The 25,139-nt window shown below is 43.0% G+C and overlaps 1 protein-coding gene across 1 annotated transcript in view; it reads left to right on the top strand.

Annotated features, from left to right (window-relative positions):
• Positions 1-13,817: 13,817 nt before the first annotated feature.
• The window catches only part of LOC306706262 (disks large-associated protein 1-like), a gene marked incomplete at both ends in the record, with an annotated part of 50,050 nt that continues 38,728 nt past the window's right edge, over positions 13,818-25,139 (top strand). Inside the window, one exon of the mRNA XM_079173262.1 lies at positions 13,818-15,245. Coding sequence (XP_079029388.1) covers positions 13,818-15,245 — 1,428 coding nt within the window. The remainder of the gene's footprint in view (positions 15,246-25,139) is intronic.

The raw sequence follows: 25,139 nt of genomic DNA on the forward strand, positions 1-25,139 counted from the left end.
TAAACCTGCATATATGTAGATGAGGCCAACCAGAGTCATTTAAAACCTAACGATAAATGATTTCATAGGTATTTTAGCATTTCTGACTTGCTGTAGTGTCATTTCACCACCTAACCCTCTTCCCACGAAAAGGCTGGGAACCTGGCCTCGGGTGCAGCGGCAGATAGAGGAGGACGACATCTGCGAAGGGGGGGGGGGGGGGGGGGGGGGGGTGAAGAGACCATCTGTGGGGAAAGAGCTCTATCCATTCAGCTGAATTAATATTTAAGTGTCTGTTAAACCAACCATCTCTGGAAATCGGCTCGGCCAAAAACAAGCCATACCTAGTCCGCCGTGGCTCGAAACACGAACATCCATAGAAAGATTTGATCTTGTTTTGAAACGGAGCATCTGCAGATTAATTCCATACCTGATACGTTATTATCAACTGAAGTCAGGCACAATAAAAGATGAATGAATCCCAGTTTTTGTTAACTTCGTCGCCATCTTTAACTGTATGGGAGCCGGGAGATTCACCTCTACTGTGTTTGGGAGAGGACAGGGAGACACACCTGGTGGAGATCTGCACTCTACTGAGTGCACTTTTATATTCGGTGTCATCTGACCTTTTCATATAAAATGCAATGGTGAGTGCAGAATCTTAAGTGATGACTTGAGTGGTACTCATGTCCAACGGGTTGAAGATCCAATATAATAGATCATGGGGGGAAAAAAAGGTTTCGTCTGACACCAATGAGTATGTAGTGTGGACTTGGAACGAAGTTTTTGTGTTTAGTGCTAATTGGCCAACTTAAGATGATGAACATGGTAAACATTATACTAGCATTGGCCTCACAGATCGAGTAGTGAAGCAACTGATTTTTGGGCAAGAAAAGTATTTTTCTGGTGGGATGCATGGCTCACTGCTTCAATTTGAAATTGTCAGTTCTTAAGTGAAGATAATTCATTTTGGGAAACCAGGGAAAACCAGATGAGGTTGCAGGTTCATTAACTGCAGCTAAGAGAAACCAGATCTTGAGTAGATGACTAGATTGACCAGTACGACACTGGGACCTGAGAATCAGATTGAGAGCCACTGATTCACTGTTTAAATGGAAATGTTGCATCACGGAAGTTAACTCCTCTCCTGTCCTTCATGTGAGCTGGATCAACAAGTGAAAAGCACCGAGCTACAATAGCTTCCCTCTCTACATTTTCGCCTCACCTTCGGCTGCCTTCTTCATGTACAGCACCAGCATTCATAACGTTTCACACGCTCCATGCTGAGTCCTTGATAGATGCAGTGATATAAATATCTGAGAGTAGCTGAAGAGGTTTCACTCACGCACCAACTGAGGCAGACATTCTGTCCTCCACGTGTTACGCCCCTGAAAGATGGGGATAAATAATCGCGGGTGGTGTGACACTGTTTCCTCAGTAAGAACTTTACTGCAGTGAATTTGTACAAAAATCCAACAATTGACATCGGGAGAGATCCACAGGAGAGTAGCGAGCGCATTCCTTATTTGCGTTAAAACAGTATTCAAAGTATTACCTGAGATATTTTTCACTTTCTATCATTATACTATCAAGCACAAAATAGCTAATAATCTCAGTACTTTCACATGAAACTCTTCAGAACTTACTTTAAGTGCACAAAACGTATTATACAGAAAAAGAAGTAAAGTTCACATTGGGACGGCTACACTTGACACAGTTACACCAAAATGTAACAACAACGTTCTCTTGAAACGTATGACATGTTAGAAAATTCACTCCGTTCAAAATCCATACATGCAAAATCTGGATAAAAAGAGTGATATGATACTTTTTCCTCAACAAGAACTTTACTGCAATGAGGAAAAGATTAGTGACCACTCTGTAGATCATAGTTTAACACTATTATATCTTAAATTACACAATAAAAAACAAAGCTAGCAATATAAGTAAAACACCATTTGATTGTTTTTATAGATTTCAACATAACAGACCATGAATTTACCATTAACTTCAACTTGTCACACATGCACCATAAAAGGCAAAGGCACACGGCGTCCTTAGGTCCAGTGAATCACTCGTCAGTCACACCAAGTCTGTCTCAGTTGAAGGTTAGGTGGGTTTGTAACGTTCCGAGGTTTTCCAGGGAGCTTTTCATGCAGTAGAAAAAAAACAAATCATGAACTCTGCAGGAGGTCAGACCAGTAGCTGATTATTCCAGAGAAGTGAAGGTGCCGTCAGCACTGAACTGTGAACCGTCATTCGGGAAATATAGATTTATTGTTTGTATCCTTGTTTGTAATGGCACAGTGAAAAAGCACAGGCAGCAGAGAAAGAGGGATGCTGATTGGCTGCAGTGTTTGATAAGATCACTGCTAGCTGGTTTGTGGGCGTGGTCCTGTCTGTCGTGTCGAGGTTCATCAGTACCTCCACTATTAGTGAACGAGTAGTGAGCCACGCTCCTGTGTCACAGAAGGGATTTACCACTTCTCACTGCAAATGGTGGCAGCGTTTCACAAATGATTAACTGTTGTCGCTCACTCCTTAACTACTTTCATCGTCAGCTCTGGAAAGAAACGACGTTCTATGAGTTGCTAAACTTAACTTCCGATGGTTTGTTCCTTTGACCGTCTAATAATGAGGGAAATGGGTTTACATAGCATTTTGTGGTGCTTCTGGTGGTTTGTTTTACTCGTACCTCAGGCCCTGTTTTTCTGATACATGCTAGTCACTGTCGGTGCAGATACCACAGCACTAACTCACAGTACTCTCTGTGCCTTTCTATTATACCGAGTCTGGCTATTCGATGATCCACATGGGGCTGCAGTGCCATGCTACCGACTGACAAACTCCTACACAAATATAGGAAACGTGGACGGCTGGCACTAGTGGGTGTGACTCTTTCAGTATCTCACCATTCAACTTTGATTCTTGGAGTCATTTACTTAACCCCAAATCGATTCTCGACATGGTCGTGTTAATTTCAGGATCTGCTCCAGTTCACTTTGAGCAATAAATTCAGTGTGGCAAGTTACGGCAGTGATGGTGTGACTCCTGTTTTAACTCCTGGTTCTACAGAAAACGTGAACATTACAACAGCTACATTTGATTCCCCACAACACGAGTCTGTTTTCCAAAATGTGTCGTTGGTGTGTCGACTAATGTGGTCACTCTGAAATGTTTTTGGGAAACAAAATATGGCCACATTGTTCGTACAAGCTGAACTACAGGGCAGTAGGTAACGCCATCACTCATTCAGGAAGTCAGTGACAGTCTTTCTTCTTCATAGGGCTGCCAAAAAATCTGCATCAGTATAACGTCTTATATTCATTCAAACTCATCCAGATTGGGTTAGGAAAGCCCTCCTGCCTAAAGCTGTCAGACAGTGGTTTCTATGGTACTGCTTGGATTCTATTAGCATCCAAAGGACAGTGTGTGTGTGTGTGTGTGTGTGTGTGTGTGTGTGTGTGTGTGTGTGTGTTCGTGCACTCGTGTGGGTATAACTGGAACAACAGTACTAAACGCTGTGGAAAGTAGGAGGTATAATGATTGCTGCTCACTCATGTCTGTTTCACATACTGCCTTGGTTGCCATGGTTACACATCCTTCTCAACTAGAGACAAGGGACATGGAGAGGAAATCTCTCTCACACACACACAAACACACACATTAGACTGCATATTATGTGACATGTTGTTTGAATATGTCTCCTTCCCAGCGGATGGTCACACGGTGGCCATGTTTGATTTATGCTGCAGCTGGAGCGGGAAACCCCGAAGACGACAGAGTCGATTCAAATTGGTGATTTTTATATTCACTAGCTAGGTGAGCACCACGTTACACAGATAGTGAAGGATCATTTAAGGTGCGCTGGTGTTGTAATTATCAGTCAGGACATTTTATGACATTATTCAGGTTATAGTCAGGTTATAACAGTTTTAGCTTTATTACATTTCAATCAGGATAAGTGCAAATGTCCTTACAATTTAAGAAATGTATATTATTGAGTGTTAAAAAATCTCTACAGCATCTCGGTACCTGGTGACCTTAGATTGAGTTTAACACAACTTTACATTTAACCAGGTATTTTGAAAAATGATATATACACATATAGATTGATGAATATTAAAATGTGTGAGTAATCCTCAGTAAAATGAGGGAAGAGAGTTTGCCAGTTGTCGGTCACATTTTGCACTCCAACTGAAACTAAGCAGAATATTAAGCACCACCACTCACGGTGGTGTGGACCAGTGGAAATCAAAGATTCTGTGAAGACCAGAGTGAAGACACACAATGTGGCCGTTCTGCTTCTTTGCTGCAGTGAAGCTAGAGGTCTCTACGGTTGCATTTTGCCTGCAATATTGGCAAAGCGTGATTCTCTACTAGCCAGAGGGTTAACTGTTAACTGGTTAGTGACAAGCACAGGGACACAAGACGATGAGATAACCATAGCCACAGAGGTCGGTTTTGGAAAAAAAAGAGTATCAAACCAGAAGAGAGAGAGAGATAAAGAATCCATATATCATGTTAGGGTCCACCTCTGCTCTTTTCAATGGTTTTGCCACAGGTCCTATTTTGTATTGATTTCCCTCTGCCTGCATATTGATGTTTGAACAATGACTAAGTGTAGTCAATAACTTCAGGCCATTATAGCCGACATTAAGCCAAATCTTGCTGAATTATAGTGTGAGTCACACGGACATGTGTTCTAATCTGGGCTCTGTGTGCGTTTGGTAATGTCAGTATTTGTATTTTAAAGCTTCTTGTCAGAATTTCGACACTTTCAACACATTCTTACTCCAAACTCGTCAGTTTTGGACTTCTCTAGGACGATGAGTCAATTTCCACTCATGTCTTTTTTTAAATAATCATTCTAACGTAGCTTTAGTTAGTTTTTAGGTTTATTTGCGCAACAAAACTACTTGACCATGGCTGAGCAAAAGATTGTGGTTTGGGTTAAAATAAGTATGTTTATTATACAACATCAGTTCCTCTGACCGTCTAAAAATGAGGGAGATGGGTTTACATCGGCGTTAGTTGAGAGCCTCGTGCGTCTCATACAGACACTAATTGGTTCCTCAGTGCATCTGAATCAGACTCCGAGGGGCCTCTGACCAAGTGACTGTTATTTGATGAGTTGGGAGTGAGAAAGCGTTGTTTTTGTAGGGCATTGAAACTCTTATGCTATGGTTATCTAGATGAATTAAGTGTCTGCCAACATATGATAATAGATAGACATATCCAACTGCAGCGGAAGTGCTGCTGTCGTTGAATTCAGAGATGGTAATCAGTTAGCTGCCGTGTCTTCTTGTCTTGATTTTTCTTTTCTGAGAGCAGAACACCGTTCAGCAGCCAACTGAGCTTTCTCAGATTTCACAGCTTCTGACCAGCACATTACCACACCATCAGTAGCAGACTTTCAAATGAGCGCTAATCTACTTTTAAATGCGTGAACACTCGAGGACCACAGTGGCAGCGGTTGACACTTTGAGTAACTAGGAGTGGGTGATATGGATAACATTTACTGTATGTGTCATTTTATATACTGTTTGTCCAAGACAAATTTCCTTCGGGACAATAAAGTCTATCTTATCTTATCTTATCTATATTGTGATGTAATCCATATATTTTTGAGGTGCGTTTTCTGTCAAATGAATTGAGACACCTTTTATATACATTGGCCAGACTGGAATGTCTGATTTGTCGAATGCAGCAAATGAAATACCCAATACATCCCCTTTTGATATCTATAGGTATTTTATCGATCGTTTGATGAACCATAACCTGAGAATTTAAAGGGATGGCAACTGAGTGGCAAATCTTCCAACGGTACGCTGCCGTTCAAGAGTTTGGAATCGACTGTACATATTTATTTTCTTCTTCTTTCATGATGTATTTATTTATCAGCAATAAAATAATTCAGAGACTAAATGTTTTATTTACTTTTGAAATAGTTTTGGCCCCAAATAAGAAGAATCAAAGGATTAAAACTTCCACTTGAATGTCCCCACAGTGTGACATGACGGGGAGAATACTGTTGGAACCTGGAAGCTGAATGAAGTTTTCCAGTCCAGAAAAGCTTCAGTGACCCTCGATCATTATTGAACTCTAAATATTGAGTGAGTCGCTCAGATTTAAAAGGTTTAAACGTTGTTCCAACAGTGCTAACCCGACACTAACCTTCTATTTCTATTGTGAAGTTTGAAGAAGAGCTTTGCTAAAGCAACACGTTGACTGTTAATTAATTCCAGTTTGTTCTTGGCTGCTTTTATTGTGAAACTCTTGACTCTGGAACAGGAAGCTGTTCCCATTTATTCCACACACATTGATGCTAGGCTTCCAGTTTCTTTTACCAATGACTGCTGATTTGTTCTCTTCTTATTCAACTATTGCTCAGATGGATCTTTGTCTCTTTCAGTCGTCAGTCTGGTGGAATTATTGTAGTTTTTTTCCTCCTTGTACAAAACAAAACCTTGACACAGAAGTTATAAAGTTATAAAGAGGACTTTCTATAACCTAAAAGCATGAAAAGAGCATTCAAACATACAGAATCTGATTGTACCCAATCAAACTTTTGTAGCACGCGATTCCAATCTTTTGGGATGGAATGGCTTACAGTAGCTTAGGCTATACAATAATGGAGCTCAGACAGACTGACAGAAGCTGCTGTGGGTCAATAGGATCATGGAATGTTATCCTCCGCCTGCACAAATCTATTCAGAAAGGGTTCATTGCTGCCGGCATGAATAGTTTTTATGGGAAATATTCGCAGTCGAGCATTCAGCGGTTTGTAGTCGCTTAATCGTTATGCCCTTGTTCCGTTTAGGTCTTAAGGTGGTCAGAATGGTACCAGACCTTGGGTCTCAACTCAAGGGTTCACTCAGCACCATTACTGACCTGGAGGTTATGCAAACAATTCTCTGGAAGAAGTTTTCAGCATTAAAATATGGATTCATCATCATCCTCATTGTCACCTTTCAATGATCTTCATCTTTCCATCATCAGCCGCAGAAGTAATCTGGCTACATTCAATGCGCATCCTGTCTGCCTTCGGTGCTGGTATCCACCCTCAGAGTGTGACTCAAAGGCTTTTTGTTCGCCAGCTTCCATTTAGCCGAAAATAACTTGATCTCAGCCCTATTTTCATTTCTCCTTCCGCCTACACACAGCATCAACCCAGCCTGCCTGGCACATATGGCTCTTTGAAAAATGCAGCAGGAGGTGGTGGTAGAAGACGGGTTGGGGTGGGGTTCAGCCATCAATCTCTCATCTGTTTTTCCATCCCATCCATAAAATCTCTCTTTTCTCACCTTTCCTTCTAGAAATTTACATTCAACTGTCAGTTGTATAAATAGCTAATCTCCGGTTCTGCTCCTCTTGGAGATCACTGTGTAACTGATAAGTAAATCTTAGCCTACATTCAGTCAGGAAACAAAAAAATAGTCATCACGACAGCAGTTTACGGTCTGTTCCAGTTCTGATCAGTGGCTTTGGTGATCTTCTTTCTGTAGCTCTGTTAGATTATTCTTCATGACACCATCTCTAACCCCTCGTGAACTCCAGTGGTTCCATTCACAACTGAAGGAGAAAAAACAGTCTGAATGGACTGTGTTGTAGTTGTGATTCGGGCCAGTTGACAGTAGGTAGTTGCAATAATAAGGACCTGTCCCACAGCTGGCGCAAAGCAGTGCACCGCGCAGATGTTTTTGCTAGTTTCAGACCGCCACAGTTGTCTTTTTTACGTCCAGTGCCAGCGTTGTCTAAGCAGCAAATGAACTTTACCTGAAAATGATTTGTGGTCAGGTTGCGTTGTTGGCGCGTTGCTATCTTAGGGCAGCAGAAAACGCCATGCACTGTGGACCATGTGCTATACATAGAGGATCATTTCACTTATGATGCAGTTGCTGCCCAAAAGAGTTATTCAACATGACAGAACAACAAGAAAAAGTTTGCAGTCGGGGGAGAAGCATGTTCCCTCTGTTCCTGGTGGGAAGTCAGTGAGGGAACGTGTACTTTGTACGACTTTGAGTTCTTGAAAAACGCTATACCAATTCATGATAATAATAATAATGATAGTTATAATATAATAATGATAATGATAAAAATGGTAAGAAAATAATGCCAGTATGCCAATGATGCCAATAATGCTAATACTGATAATAATAATAATAATAATAATAATGCTAATAATAATAATAATAATAATAATAATAATGTATTATCATTGTTGTTGTTGCTGGTAGTTAACATCTCTGGGACAGTGTAATCCTCTGTTTGCCCTCTAAAGCTCAATAAAACACCTTCCAAACCCTTTAAAGCTCTTTAACTCTAATATATGTTGTTTGTTTAATCTGATCTAATTCCCTCTTAAGTGCTGGGAATACCTTCATTCAGATTCTAAATGACTTACCTCCATCTATGCATACTTTATATTTGCTCCAGTCCTTTTTATAAGTCCTATTTGATGTAATCGGATGTATATTGGTGCTAGTAGAATAAAAGGCTGTGTTTAAGACCCTGTTATTTTAGTCCTTGTACAGTAATGTCTGACTTCACTAACGCGTCATTTGAAGTGAATCACTTCCTCCCTCGATTCAGTTGTGTTTTATTTTTAGACACAGTGTAGTGAGTACAATGTCTTTTCATTGAGACAGAGTAATTCAGGACTCCCAACCCATAATTGTCCAAAGAACACACATCCAGGGTTCTTTCACATCTAAGGCAACATTAATGGAAAGAAGAGAAACGCTCATTGACACTACTCATTATATAAGTTCAGTGAATGAGATGTATCTTATTAAGCCTGTGGCTTCTATATTTCATGTCCCTTTTTTTCTCTATGAAAAAAGTAGTAGTAGTGAGTAGTGGTTCTCTGGGTAATCATGATATAGATGCTACTGTACTTCCATGTTTTTACTGTCTAAGGCCATTTGGTCGATTTGGTTTTAGTCGTTAGCAGTATGGATTCATAAAGACATTGATCATTTTCCTCCTGTCCTCCTGTCCATTACACGTTTACAATGTAACATTATCAGAGATCAGCGACTAGAAAAGCGCGTGTGTGCGTGTGTGTGTGGCTTACCTAAGCTCACTGGGAGTTACTGTAGCTTGTTAGCCCTTCTACCAGTGGAGCAGTCAGGTTGTGTTAGGCAGTGGTGTCATGGGCCAAGTGGGACATAGAAAACTCTCACAGACATGCACACGCACCCACCTTTCCCACAAGGCCGCCGCAAATGCAAGAGTGCGAGTGCACTCACATCCATGCAGCACACACACATCAACACTGTGGCCCTGCATGGCTGTTCATCTGTGATGAAACTGCCTTGCGAGCAGTCTGAACCCTGCAGCCTGAGATGTGAACTCACAGTTATATAAGATCCGAGTGAGGGGACTTCTTTCTCATACCTGCACTAACAGTGCAAGCTGATTGGATGGGTTGGCCTCGTCCACCAAGTAGAAAATAAAAAGGACATTTATGTGTATTAGTCATCGTCCCTTAGCTGCCTGTGTTTATGTTTAGATTTATTGGTTCCAGTTCTTGAATCAACCCCCTACTTTTTCTTTTGGTGTTGCCCAACGGCTTGTTATTGGTTACCAGCTGGACCACTCAGAGCCCTTGTGTGTGGGATTTCAGTTGATTACATATGAGATATGGTCACATTACACTTTCGCCCGACGAACATTGGCTCCATCTTTCATTTCAGCTCAAACAGCAGGCCGATCCAAGCAGTCAGCTCCAGCAGACTTGTGGATCAGAGTTCTCCTGTATTCAGCTTTGACCATGTGGAGGTGCACGACCAACCAATAGAAACACTGATGCCAGACAGGCGTGTTTGAAAAATACAGATGTCTTTGTTCGGCTGTGTTTCATCACCCTGTTTAGTGCAACATTACACTACTCGACTGCCCCGTTCACGGACTGGTTTAAGTCTGTGATTAGGGCTGCAACTAACGATTATTTTAATAATCGATTAATCTGTCGATTATTTGTTCGATTAATCGATGAATCGGATAAAAAAACAAAATAGCATTAATTTCTAACCCTTTATTCAAAAACAGAACTCACAGTGCAAGAAATCTTCAGAAAGTGCTCAAACAGGTTGCTCGAACATCCCAGAGCTGTTAAAGTAATAACACAAAAAATAAATAGACTAATATCAGGAGTGGGGTTCAGCGGGTTACCCACGCCTCTCAGTGAAGGGTAGACACACGCTGATCCACTCAGTGTGGCGCTGCAGCCCCGGACATCTCAGGGCATCACAGACCTGTTGTTGCTCAATCTCGTGCGGCTGAACGCCACTTGTCCCTCTAAGAAGCTGGACACCGACCGCACGGGGCCGCGTAACTAGTTAGCATGCCGGAGTCTCGTTCGTTATCGGAATTAACCAGACAAATCGCTCCACCGACTAAGAACGGCCATGCACCACCACCCACAGAATGGAGAAAGAGCATCAATCTGTCAATCCTTTCCGTGTCCGGGCCGGGTGAGTTTTCCCCCGGCCGTCCCTCTTAATCATGGCCCCCGTTCAGAGAAAAACCCACTAAATAGAACCGGAGTCCTATTCCATTATTCCTAGCTGAGTTATTCAGGCGACTGGGCCTGCTGTGAACACTCAAACATCTCCGCGACTTATTGAGTGACCAGGGACGTGCGGTCAGGTGAGGCAGGGGAGGCAGAGCCTCCTTTTTATAGTCAAAATCTCTGAATGTGCTCATGTCCTGTTCAAACAGAGAGGAGACACGCGAGGTGAGGCAGCGACGAGCTGTGCCTCTCCTCAGATTGCGCAATCCCTAACAAACAGGGTTGAGCGTGTACCTTTTGCTTTCTCATTGTTTGTCACCACTGTAATATTTGTAGACACTTGTATTATAAGTCCTTTCTTTCCATAGAATAGGTCATGTATTGTATTTCACGTGTGTGTAGAACATATTCAGTCTTGCTGATCTGACAGAAACCGCAGTGAAGAAGCACAGAGGGGAGCAAACAGTACCTCTGCCTCACTGAAGGGGGCGCGCGAGAGCCCACGGGTCGGGTTCATGCTTGTAGTGCCGTTACTCCTACACTTTTCTTCTTCTTCTATTTTGTTTGCAAATGTTGAAGATTAAATATCTAAGCTTTAACAATTCTAAAAAAACAGGGAAATATGACCAAATCAACAGCAATTCAACCTGTGTTTGTTGTTCTCTTTATAAATCCGTGGTTGTTACACAGATTTTCGCGGGTCGCGCCCGCGAGCGCTCCGCTTCTGAAACAGGTTGGTGGGGCAGGTCACAGATCGCGGAGCAGACGCTCCAGGTGCAATCAAACATGTACCTTACCAATGTGTGTAAAGAATGCTGATATGAAATATGAAAAACAACCAGTAGTCAATGTGCAAGTTGCCAATTGAATGGTGATTCAAGCTGCTCTATATTGGGTTCATATATTTGTAAATCTGACTCTGAAATAGTCAGTGCCTCACCAGCCACTAGTGACTAACCTCACTGCACGTCACTGAGTGGCGTAATAATCGCGCGACACAACGAATCGATAATGAAATTCGTTGTCAACTTTTTTAATAATCGATTTTTATCGATTCGTTGTTGCAGCCCTATCTGTGATCATCATTTTGAGACTGTCCTATTCAAAAAAACGACCCCATAGGTTGTTGGTACGAGCAGCCAGTATATTAGATGCCAGTATGAAGTGTGACTAAATCCTCGGTAGATTCGGGTGGATGGATGGGTCAAGCAAACACAGGACCAGTATACTGCTGTTTGTGTCCTGTGCCAAACCAAAAGTCAACATTGAGTTATTTTGTACTATCTTAAGTAGAATACTGAATTTACTTCACTTACGTGGCATAGTTTGACTGACGTAACTTAAGTTATGTTACAAACAATTTTCCTAAACCCAACCAAGTACTTTTCTTGCCCAAACCTAACCAAACTGCGAACATTTCACAATGTTAACCACATGTTTAAACTTACGCGTAGGTATGAGGGAGTTTTGATGTCCTGCCACCGGTAGGGGCACTAAATGCTAATTCAGGAAATGTTCCTGTCGGTTGCATTAAAGGGTAGGGACAAATCTTCTTCTTCTTCTTCTTCTTCTAGTTTTACGGCGGTTGGCATCCATCTTATTGGTGCATTACCGCCATTAGGCAGGGACAAATGAAGTTAGGCAACTTTTTTCATGGTCAATAACCAAGCCAATGAGGGCCATTGTGGGCGAGACTAAAGACTAAAGGTGATGATAGAATCAAGGCCGACAAGGTCCATGTAGCAAATAAAAAAAGCGCACCCGCTGCACGTAAGTTTTGAGTCTATGACCACTCTAACTGCCGTTGAATGATACACTAGCATCGTCCCTCTGCATTTTATGATCTAATTGGTCGGCAATCTATTTGTTTGACATTGTTTTTTCACGATGAGCACCAACTTGAGAGTCGCCTGAAAAGGAGTCAATGCTAATACTTTTCTGAACAGTTCTCGGAGCAGCCACACCAAGTGTGCTCTGAAAAATAAAGATGCTGGGTGCAGCGCTCTTTCTCTAATTGGCTGCATACTCTCTCTCCTCATTGGGAACAATTGAGAAAAGACGCTGACGCTCAGAAAACAAAAAGGCGCTACGGGCACTCAATCTTAGCCTGCCAGCCTCCACCACACACTAACTGTAACCACTGTGCATGTTCTATTCTGCTGACATCATGCCGCACAGAAGTTTGATTTCAACTCATAATAGGGACACTGCGGACGCACTGGCACAGCACAGGTTAAAATCCCCGAGCTTTTCTTGGTGGAGTTTGCATGTTCTTCATGTGTCTTTGTGGTTTCGCTCTGGTTGCTCTGGTTTCCTCCTACGGCCCAAAAGCGCGAGGTTTAGGTGAAATGCCAGTAGGTGTGAATGTGAATGTTATTTATGTGTGACAGACTGGCAACCTGTTCAGGGTTTACCTTCCTCTCACCCAATGTATTCTGGGATCCTTCACACAATAAGGAGCGCCATAGCTAGATTGAGAGATGAATGTATCCAAAATCAAAATGAAGTGATAAGTCTAGGTTTTAAAAAAAATACTTGAATATTAAAACAATGACATTTTGAATAAATAACTGATAAGTGGGTATAGGGAGATATTAGGACAAGCTAGAACAGTCTGGTAAGTTCATAAAATGACGTCACTTTACTGTAATGCAGCATTTTAAAACTAGCAAAAGACAACAATCTAACACCTTATATTGTCTCGTATCACAAAATGTATTATGTCGATATGTTGCAGCCCTAAAAAACAAACATGTTTGTTCCTGCTTAAATGGTTTACTTTTTGGGAGGCTGTGGCTCAGGGGGGGGGAGAGCGGATCGTCCTTTCAACACAAGGTTGGCTGGATCCTACTGTCCGCATGTTGACGTTTCCATGAGCTAGACACTGAAATCCAAGTTGCTCTCAAGGTGCTTTGCAGCGGTGCACTGCTCCTAAAATGCTAAGCATGGACTATCAGAACAAACAGGATCATCAAAGTCTGAAGGGAGGCATGGGCCAAACCTTGGTTCCATTAATACAGGACTGTGGGGCACTGTGATGCTATAATTAAAGGTCAAAAGTTGGAAGGTTTTAACATCTACAACACTAATATGATTTAATTAAACCCACAGGGCTTGTCACTGTCATGGACTGTTTTTTTTGTCTGACATGTTGCCTTGGATTCACCTTTTCTTGTTGTTCCTCTCTCTTCCTGTCTTCCAGAGTCTGCAGCTCTCCTCTCAGGGACAGTCTTCTGCAGCCCTTCTCTGGTCACAGGCCTACCTGGCATCTCTCATCCATACCATTCCTCTTTCCATCCACCCATCCTTTCCCCCTGTCATGAAAGGCCTGTCCAGTAGTCGGAGTCACCATCACGTGGTTTCCTATGAACCATCGTACGATCTACTGGGTCACCATGTTGACCGCAAGCCATATTTAATCAGTCAAAATGACATGCCGGTGCCCATTCCCATGCCGCATCAAGCGGAGCTGTCCTACTACAACGCTCAGCGTATCCCGTACCCCTCTGACAGCAACAGCATCGTCCCATACGGAACCTTCCCAAGGAGGTGCCACTCCACCTCCTCATCCCACCATCCTGAGGTAAAGGATGAGTGTATGGCCATGGTACCATATGTAGGGGGAGGAGGGGGAGGAGGAGGAGGAGGTGGAGGAGGCTATGGGGGCAAAACGCCCACCCGGGTACCAGCAAACTTTGCGGACCCGTTTGAGCGTCAGCCATCGTTCTCCAGAGATGGCTACCACACACTGCAGTACAAACGCGGAGTGCTGGCCCACAGTGGGGGAATGGGAGCCCAACACAACAACAATGACAGCCCAGGGAGAATTCGCCACCTGGTCCACTCAGTCCAAAAACTCTTCACCAAGTCACATTCATTGGAGGGGCAACACCACACACAGTCCTCCAAGGGGGCCAATAACGGGAGTGTTAATGGTGGTGGTGGTGGAGGAGGAGGTGGTGGTGGTGGTTCAAGGGCCAGCCCGGAGGGTGAGACTCCACCGGTGGGAGTGCGCCAGCGGAAGCGCAGCAAGAGCCGCGAGCGCTGTCGATCTGCGGAGCCCAAGCATCGAAGCCACCACCACCACCACCACCAGCTCCACGGCTCAGCGTCTGCTCCAGGCTCCGGGTATTGGAGCTCAGATGACAACCTGGAACGGGAGCTGTGTCTCTACCACCCTCACCACCACCAACCTCCGCCCTCACCCTCACCCTCCATTTCCCCATCGCCCATCGCCATGACAATGGGCCGGTACCCCGGCAACAGCCACGACAAGTTCCCCCAGACTCCCCTCCCCAGTCTCTCCTCCTCGCAGTCCCAGCAATACTTCATGATGGACCCTTACGGCACACTCAACGAGCACACACACACACACAACCACACCCACGCACACCATGGCCACATGCACCACCACTCTGCACTCAAAGCCTCCCGGAGCAACAACGATGTGAAGTATGCAGCGTCGTCGGCATGTGTGCCAGTTAGTGGTAGCAGCAATAACAGCGGTGGCGGTATCGTTGGAGGAAGTGGCCCCTTGATGTCTCTGGGCCTTGTGGACGGGCCCCTTGTGAAGAAAGGGGCATGGTCATCAAGCCTAACGGTGAGCAGGGCCAGAGAGGTCTACACCAACAACAGCAGCCACAACCAGCTTCGAGCCAGCGCAGGATCCGGTAACCTAAACCTAGATAGAGCTCTAGTCAAATCTAAGGGCAGTCAGCAGCAGGAGCGCTCTTGCCATTTCTTACAGGTAACTAAATTCCTCCCTGACTCCCATCCCAAACCAGTCGATTCACTCCCCCCCCCCCCCCCCCCCCCCCCCCCCCCCTTTTTGCTTCCCTTTTCTCCACAACTTACTTTCCTCGCCAATGTTTCCTATAAGTCAGTGGTGTCCAGTCTTGCGTCACTCCAAGTTTTCAGTCCTACCAAACACTACACTCTCTAACTATGCTGAAGAACAGCTTCAGTTAGAGAAGGGCAAACCAATCGGTGGAATCCATCACCGGAGTGGACAGGTGGCCATTCTAAAGTTTTGTCAAATTTGGCCACGAGTTCCAAGGCGTGCTAAGCTGCTGTACTGGCATCATTTTTTATTACTGTATATTGGTTATGAAGTACTAGTTTAGCAGGGATGAGCTGTAACAGTTTTAGGTCATCCAAATGCCAAATGTAACTCAGGACACTGGATGTTTGCTTCTTTAAAAGTTCCCAGAATTATTTACTGATTGAGTTTTTAGATATATGAACTAAGACCAGAAACACTACAGGTGACACTACAGCTTTCTTTAAAAGTATTCCTATTGATTTAGGTGTCATCACATGATTGGAAACACAGCTTCAGACTTTAATTCAGGAGCTGTGTACAACCTGCTATGACGGAGTTAGAACGGCCCTTTGGAGATGTGCTGACGTCCCGTTGCAGTCAGTGAGCAGAGTGAATAACCAATTGCGCCTCTTCCAATGTATTCTGGGACTTTTCCAGGCAGCCGGATATCCAGAGTATTGCAACAATTTTGGTATTGTGACACTCAATTACTAATACAGTTCCTACAGTTCCTATGATCCTCTCTGTCTTCTTGGACAACATCACCTTGATCATGAAGGTGTCTCTATGATATAAAGTACTGTATATAGGCTAAAATATGGTATATCATTGAGTATTCATATTATATGGTTTAGATACTATTATCAAGATATTATTAATCTAAGATATAACTGAGAGAAAAAGCAAAGTCTCCTACTTCAGCACCACGGACAGCGCCATACACGCTCTGCTGTTATGGGATTGATAGTTGGGGTGGAATGTTAACAAGGGGGATCCAGCTTTACATGACAACCCTTACAAGAGACCATGGATGTGCATCCCAGTTCTGTGGGCTGCTCCGGATCAAAGTCCAGGGTCTTCTCTAACAAAGCTGCATGCCTTAGTGTTTGGTTGGAATGACTGCAGATTTACACGGCAGGAAACCATGACTGGATGTCACTGGCTCAGGCTGGGGACTCACTAGAACTGGTAATAACAGGGCTGTAGGCATGACTCCATCTTACATTCATCAATTTACCGAGAGATTTGAGCCATTCTGATAAAATACAAGAAAAAAAAGAATATATATATATACAAATATATTCTACATACAACAATATATTTGCAGGGTTCTTTCAATTCCAGCAATGGATCCTTGGATCTTAGAAATGTTTCATTAAATGTACCAAAATCATTTAATTAAAATTAAAATGATCTTTAGCAGGTAGTAGTTATATCAATTAGGGCTGCAACTAACAATTATTTGTGTTATTAAACTATTGTATACTAGGATATTGTTGGATGATGTGTTAAAAGAGTAACCCAACCCAAAACTTTGTGGAGCCTCAAGGTTAGCTTTCTAAGAGAAGCAGACTGTGAACTGAGTGAAGAGTCTCTTTTCACCTTGCTTTTAATTATTACTAGAACTTGGAACAATTAGCTCGGTACACAATAATAATCCCATGTAATGGAAAACTGGACTGATGTGTCTCCACCGTTACTTTGTATTTTAAATGAAATAATGTGTCAATGCGTTTGGAACGACCACTCAGACAACTAGTGCTATAGAATCACATTGTTATGAAGACAATACATTGCAAAAGCACAATCGAGATGGATTTGACACAGTAAATCTTTACTAAATATGTGACAAATCAAATCATTTCTTCGCATTAGCCGTGTTCCCATTCACATATTTTGATGTGCAACGGCAAAATTCAACAAAACGTCCTCAGTTGCACAAAAATATTTCGATGCTCGCTTTTTTTTGCCTTTGTCGAAAAAGAGTTACATGGATTATGGAATGCTAAATTCTTCTGTTGCAAATTCTCCTCACATGACTGATGAGCTGTTTCTGCTGTCGACGTCTTCCCGGATATACGATAACGTGCGAATGCGAAACTTAATTAAACATGGCCAATACTGTATGAAAGAGACATGAAAGAGTAAATTAAACTTGACCAACTGAAACTAATTCCTGAAGACTTTCCTATATTTATCTTGTTTTAGTATGCGGTTTGCAACCTCGACTTCTCCTTCTGCTCCGGTTACCTGCAGATCACAGCCATGTGTACAGCGTAGCCTATACCGCTGCTTTCTGACCAAACCACACTGTGTTTCTTCACTCCAAACCAGTTTGATGGACACACGTCTTTTTTTGCGTTCAAAAGTTTGCTTAAAGTCCTCATGAAGTGTCTGGAATGAAATAGTTGTGGGGTGCACAGTTACAAGAGGGATTTCAATCAAATCCTTCACGTTCTATCGGACAGCTTAAAGATATAATTGTCTCGTGGAGTCAGATATATCAAAGAGACGGAGACCTTGATTAAAAAAGTGTCACAAAGAAACTGAATGACTAATCTCTTGAACCACATAAAGGCCTCACAGATTTGGGTACTTTTGCACATGATAACTAAACTGAAAACAACCTGCAGTGGCGTTGAACCGTGCAATAATCTTTCCTTAGATAGTTTCCAAGTATCTAAGAAGTGTCTCGTAACTATAGCTTATTTATACACGACACTAAGAGATCATCTGCTCAACATGTATTAGCGTTGTAGTGCGTCCACAGCCTTAGAGGGAACATTGCTCCCCACCACCAGTCTACCACTCTGATCTCCATAGGAAACCCCACCCCCCCGACCCCTCCCACCTTTCCTTCACTCACCCAACTCCCCCCCACCCCCCCAGCCACCCTGCAACCCACCTCCACTCCCTTTTTTTACTTCCTCTTGGTTTGGGGGAGCCTCCCTCTTCCTTCTCCTCTTCCACCTCTTTCCTCCTTTTGAGTTGAAGAGAGAAGTAAGTGCAGAGCCAGTACCAGCCTTACTCTCTGAATGCTAGGTTTATGACATGAACCCATGAAGAACGGCATCCTCTCCTGTTTGTAGACTTCATTTTTTGATTTAGTAGTGCTTCCCTTCCTGCCTCTCTACCAGTTATCTCGCCTCTTTTCCTTCGTCTTGCTGTGCTGTGCTGTCCTTTTGAAGTGCTGTGTTGGGAAGTGTTGGGGAGGCGTTTTACTGTATATGGGAGGTAGACGGCTTTGGATATGTTTGGCATGTCAGCGGTAGTTCAACTAAATTTGAATAGGGTTTATTAGCATTCCCTTTAATAGAGGAGCCCAAATTGAGGAAACTTGTAACAGTGATTACAAGGCTTCCAACAGAACACGCCAAGATATGCAACAAGAAGACGAAGAATGCAGCTCGTCAACATGGATGTAAAGTTTAAACGATGCAAGATTTCAATGCAAACGTTTGATGAATCTATTTGGAAATGCTCTCTAAAAGTCAGTTAGACCTCAATGATACACGCAGAAAATCAGTAAATCATTCAGGTGATCTCGTCACGTCTGCTTCAGTAATCCAGTCCAAACTCATTACACAGTATGATGAGGTTTAAACAGTATTGACTGCCACCACTCATGAAAAATATAGTGTGTAGAAGTAAGTAGCTGTTATTTCATCTCCGTTTCAGATTATGCACAATAGTTAGGTTGCTCAGCAAACAAAATGTTATTATAGTATGATGTGTCAACTGAATCTGTGACTACCAAATGTATTCAGTGAGTGATTCGAAAGGATTCAATACTGGGCTCAGATGTGATGAAGTGGTATTGAACCAACCCTTCAAATGGAGGAAGAAAGAAAGAAAATCATCTCCCATTTCAAGATTGCACTTAAATAGAGCCTTCTGGGAGACGAGCACAATCAATGGTTGAGCTGCATTTCTATACTGACCATTGACAGTTCAGACTAAATCTGTTTCAGTGGCCACTCTAAATACACTCTATATCTGGGGAATGTTCCAGTGTGTGGTAAGTTGTAAAAGTTAAACAGCCTCCCCAACACCTGCTGGTGTTGTTTCTTTGTTGTAGTTGTTTCTTACTGTGCTGTGTGTGATTATCTTTTGTTTGAATGTGTGTGTGTGTGTGTGTGTGTGATGGTGTGTGTGTGTGATTACTAATTATTGTACAGCACATATGTCTTACATACATTCGCATTACCAACACATGAGTCAACATTCTAATGACTATGCCACACGTAGTAACATACTGCCTGGAGCTTATCTTTATCTCAGCTAGTTGAAGGTGCTAAATACCAGATTGAGAGCATGTACTATTGCCTCTACACGGCTCTCAACATGGCGACGGCGGAGCGCTGATAGAGCTAACACTGTTTACCTGCAGGGTTGGTGCTACACTACCGTCTGTTGGGATGGAGTTATCAGCTGTGGCCACTATGAGCTCGATGCAGAGCGGCAGCCAAAGCTTCATTTCTGCTCAGATTTATATCTTCACATAGATAATAGTTGTTTTCTGCTATATTAATGCTACGAATATTGAGATGTAGCACCTTTTAAGTAGGCTACATTATGTATGCAACACAGTAACGTTACTTTAACGTAAAATAAGTCAACGTCAACTTTTGGTTTCACACAGGACACAAACCGAGGTCCCACCTCAACCTCCTCCTTTAATCCTCTTTTAATGCCACCTGACTTCCTCCTTTACCTCCGCCATGACTATGGACACTTGTCATAGTTTGACAACTTGGGAGTGAGAAAGTGCTAATCAGTCCAAAGAGTGGTGTCTTACTCACCACGTTGTGATTATCACTGTTTGTCTGCTTTGCACCTTTTTTAATCGACATTAAGTTTCCCGTCGTGCTGAACAGATGTGCCGTATTAAAAGCCTTCCAGCAGCTCAGAGGACATAAACAACAGTTTTTTGGGGGGTTGTCCATCCATTGAACATGTGTACAGGGTATCAGTAGACCCTGGCCCAGTTTGTCCATCTCTATCTATTACATCTGTAAAAGATAATTCACTGGCAACGTTTGGAATGTCCAGAAGATCATTGACGACCACTTGTTCTGAAGGTTTTTATAGATGTGGTGAGTAACCACCGGTTACCTCTTTGAACTGAATGTATGCGACTGCGTGAGAGGCACATACTGGTGCTCCTCTGACCCCAGCTGATGGGACGGATCATCAGAGGTGCTGTCTATTTCAGGATCCAGTAGACCTGAGTGGGCAAAGAGACAGAGAGAGTGGCTCCCACGCTCTCTGTCTCTTTGCCTGCTGTCAGTCTCAACAAGCAGCAGCGTGACTCATATATTAACTGTGATACAGACATTTATTATTCAAAAATACTGCAATCATGCCAGGAGCGGGGACACAAAGGGAAAGCACACTCCTTTTGTTCTGTTTTTGAATGTCTGTGAAGCAAAGAGCTTATTTGTTTGGTCATAGCCTCAGCTGACAAAACGAAGAGCTATCCGTCTTCATCTGGAGCGGGCGATATAATCCTCGATCTAGAGGCACTGATACACTCTGATAAGGTGGGGACAGATAGGACAACAGGGGCTATGTGGACATGTTCTCACATATGCAGTCATTAACTGTTGAGTTAGGGAGTGTGGTAAAGGCCCATTGGGTTTAGTCCAAAGACAACACAGATGACGGTTGTTTCTGCAGATTAGACTGCTTGTGAATTTGATTTCAGTAAACAGTGCTCTCAGAGAGAGAGAGGCTTTCAGGATTTCTTTTTAAAACCTGGAGCACAAAGACGAGCCTGAGAGTACAAATTCAGAAAGCTAAGCATTAAAGCCACGACGAGGGGATAAAAACTACATTTCCCTTTCAAACAAGCTGTATCAATCGTTCCCCCCTTCGGTTCTGTTTCTTTCACTGCTAAATTATTCTCTTCAGCATCTCGCCAGCGCGGCTGTTACGGCGCTGTACCTGTTATTTCTGATGCTGCTGCCCGAAGCCATCAAAACAGCCGAGCGTTGCCAAGGAAACGATCTACAGCCGGTAATATAAAACACACGGTGGATGCTCTGGATGTACTGTACACACGCCGTCACTAAGAATGTCTCTGTGACTTATATCTGAAAACACAGGCGGACAGATGTTGTTTTACACCTCAAAAACGCACCCAAACGTTTGAACGGACAGCATCAGAATGGCAGCGTGAGCCACAGCGAGCAGCGCTCCGCTCCTCAGCCATTACAGTAGAACCGTCATTGAGCTGCAGTGGAAGTGAGGCCCGTGCGTGGGTGAGAGGCGCTGCTGATGCCACTGCAGCTGGTCCTCTCCCCGCATTCGCTTTTTATAGCCAAACTGCTCATTTGTGTCTCTTTGACGTCAGAGAGAGAGAGGAGAAAGAGAGAGAGAGAGAGAGAGAGAGAGAGGGAGAGAGGAGAAAGAGAGAGAGAGAGAGAGGAGAAAGAGAGAGAGAGAGGAGAAAGAGAGAGAGAGGGAGAGAGGAGAAAGAGAGAGAGAGAGAGGAGAAAGAGAGAGAGAGGGAGAGAGGAGAAAGAGAGAGAGAGAGGGAGAGAGGAGAAAGAGAGAGAGAGAGAGAGAGAGGGAGAGAGGAGAAAGAGAGAGAGGGAGAGGGAGAGAGGAGAAAGAGAGAGAGAGACTCTTTCCCCCTCTGTGATTCATATAATTAGTCAGAATGGCGTTGCAATTCTCCTGCTGTCTGTCTGTCTCTGTCATTTTCTGTCAATCTCTCACACTGGCCTCTCCAGTCTCCAGCTCGCACAAACACGCTAATTAAAGCTCATGTTCTGCGGTGGGGGGTTGTATGTATGGACTGTGCTACATTTACAGACATAATGGAGCTTGATCACAGCTTAACATATATTATTATTATCAGTAAAGTGTCAGTTCAGCAGCCTTGTTGAGGCTCAGATTGTGTCTTGCGACATTACGGCGAGAACCCTACAGAGAAATAAGATATCTGTCTTTACCTTCTGCTTGATGCGGCCTGTTTGTGTTTGTGTCTCGCTCATGGAGGGGTCTCGTTGTGAAATATCAGGAGAGGTGACTTGTTGTTGAAAGACGTGAGTCATAGTTAGACAGAAGAGTTAGATTTTTCATGGCATCTTGCCAGATTTCCGAGCGAGACTTCTCAGGGTGAGACTTGGTTGGACACCAGTAACAAGGTGGAAGGAAAGGTTCAGAAAGAGTTTTATTTTTCTGTAGGGTTCTTTCCATAATGTCAGAAACTAATATATATATATAATAACAATGTGAGCCTGTAAGTAGAAAAACGTGGACGTACGTTGAGCGTGTGGAATCGTCCTGAGCTGCAGCGTCCTCACTCAATACCACAGTCTGTCTATAAGAGGTGGACTGTATATAACCCCATTGGCTTGTGGACTGCCGAGTTTGGCCATATTGCCCTCGCCAGCTTGGAATACAGCCGTCGCCATGTTTTTTTGCAGCTAATGAACGGAAGTTACCATATTTGAAATGCAGAGGAGTGGCTTAGAGATGCTGGATACAGCTCTGGTAGCGGCAGCGACCTGTCAATCACAGTGTAGCCCCGCCCTAAAGCATCCCCTGCTTTATGGTCTGTTTGACTCTAAATGGACCATCATTTACTAAATGAACATCATGCTGTATTGAAGAAGACGTGAAACTAGAGATTGAGACCATAAACTCATGTTTATAATGTTTACTGAGGTAATAAATCAAGAGAGAAGTAGTAGAAGTCACTTTCTGCCTTGGCTTCACTCGATGCTGGACAAACTCCAAAACTCATTGTCCACATTAGTCACTTAGACACGAAAACACGGGAAAATAGTGTCACGGTTGAAAACAGCAAAGCTACCTTTTAAGTTAGTCTTAAACATCTGAAGGAGCATGTGTTAAAGACCCTTGTCTCAGGTGTAGGTTAATAACATTAATAATGGCTGCCGATCCCAATAAAGGTGTGCCAGTTCCAGGATCCTGGTGCTGAGCCCGCTGGCCCTCCGTCATGGCTTATTATAGAGTCTCATTACAGCTATTAGTTCCACCTGTGCTGAGAGAAAGCTATGGTCACGCAGGACTGCATGAAAAAGCTGTAGCCTGTAGTTTTATGAGCCACCTCAATGGCCAACAATTTCAAAATCAGCACATTAGTTTTGTTTTGTTTTTAATAATTCCATCTCCTGTATAATATCCCTATAATATTCTTATAGGGTCTTCTAACCGTACAGTATAGTGACTATAATATCAGCGACTTGACATATTTCATATACTTGTATTGCTATTATCGATTTTTCACATTTGATATTGGAGGCACTGACATTGATAAAGTACTGTATATGTTCCTGACTTTGTATTTGGACATTTCATCGGTGTCCATGTCAAACTTATAGAGAACAGTTATTATACGAAAGTAGTTATTAGCCAATTGCATCAATGAACTCCCCTCAAAGCGCAGGCCTCTGGTGTGCTTATTTATTGTTTCTGTTTTCTTGCTGCATCATTTAGTTTCCTCCTTCAGACAGCGAATGTGACCAGAGTTACTGCACTGCTCTCTCATTGTTGTCTTGCTATTTTATTGTGAGGTTTGAATGTAGCATTTCTACATAACTATAACTATCTACATTTACACATTATTACCTTGGATTGTTGGACACTAGTATAACTGCCAAGCTAACAGAAAGTCGCTTTGTTGGTGTTTTTAAAAAAAGAATCTGACTGGATGGAAATCTACGGAAGCCCAGAGGGGCGAGAGAGTCAGATAAATACAAAGTCAATGTTGGTCTGATTGAAATAGTTTTCTCTTCTGTGTTCATTAATGAAGAATAGGTGAACAAATGTTTTGCCAGGATAATCTTTCTAAGTTACCTTATTTCTATATAACTTATTTAAATTTCAGCTGTGATTAAAGGTTTCCCCCAAAACCTTAATCGCCATCAGGCCGATAGCACATTGGTACATTGTGTAAATTAAAACTCACCCGGAAGAAAACATGAGTGATTTCAGCCGTATGTAGAACATAAGTGGTGGTGCGCTTCAGCATATTGTGGCCAACGTGAGTATTACAACAACACTGGTCCTTCCCCCACCTGTTTCACAGACAAAGAACATATAATGAAGGAATGTTCTTAAAGTGACAGTTCACCCCTGAATGAAAAATACATAATGTTTCCTCTTACCTGTAGTGCTATTCATCAAGAGATGGTTTGGTGTGAGTTGCCAAATGTTGGAGACATCGGCCGTAGAGATTTTTGCCTCCAATATTTTGGAACTAGACGTCACTCTGCTTGTGGTGCTTGAAGCAGTTTGATGTAGGAACTAATTCAGTTTCCTACATCAAACTGCTCACAACAAGATCTGTGGATTATCTTGAGTAATCGGGTCATGATATCTGGAAAGAGACGTTGCTCTTGACTTTTTCGAATGTACATTTTTTTGTGCTTCAAGCACCACAAGCCGAGTACCATCGAGTTCCATGATAAATAGCACTACAGGTTGGAGGAAACAGGCTGTTTCCCTTCAAGCTTTATCCCAAAAAGAGAAAACAATTTAGATCACACTTAAAAAATGGATCATCTAATGTTTTCTCGCTTGCCTATCGGGGCTTCCATGGGGCCACAAGAGGGAAGTGGTCCTGTATAATCTATTTACCTCTTTTTTGTGATTCTACAAACCTCCATAAGTGTTGGTTCTATATCTTTATGTTCATTTGTACGTCTTCATGTGTCTATAACTGCACAGTCGGTATCTGACAAGTCTTTCTCAATTAACAAACAGACCCCGGGGTCAGATCAGTGCACACACACACACACACACACACACTCATCCATACACATGAATGCTCTTACTCACACA

This window comes from Pholis gunnellus, assembly GCF_910591455.1.
Source record: "Pholis gunnellus genome assembly, chromosome: 14".
Lineage (NCBI taxonomy): Eukaryota > Metazoa > Chordata > Actinopteri > Perciformes > Pholidae > Pholis > Pholis gunnellus.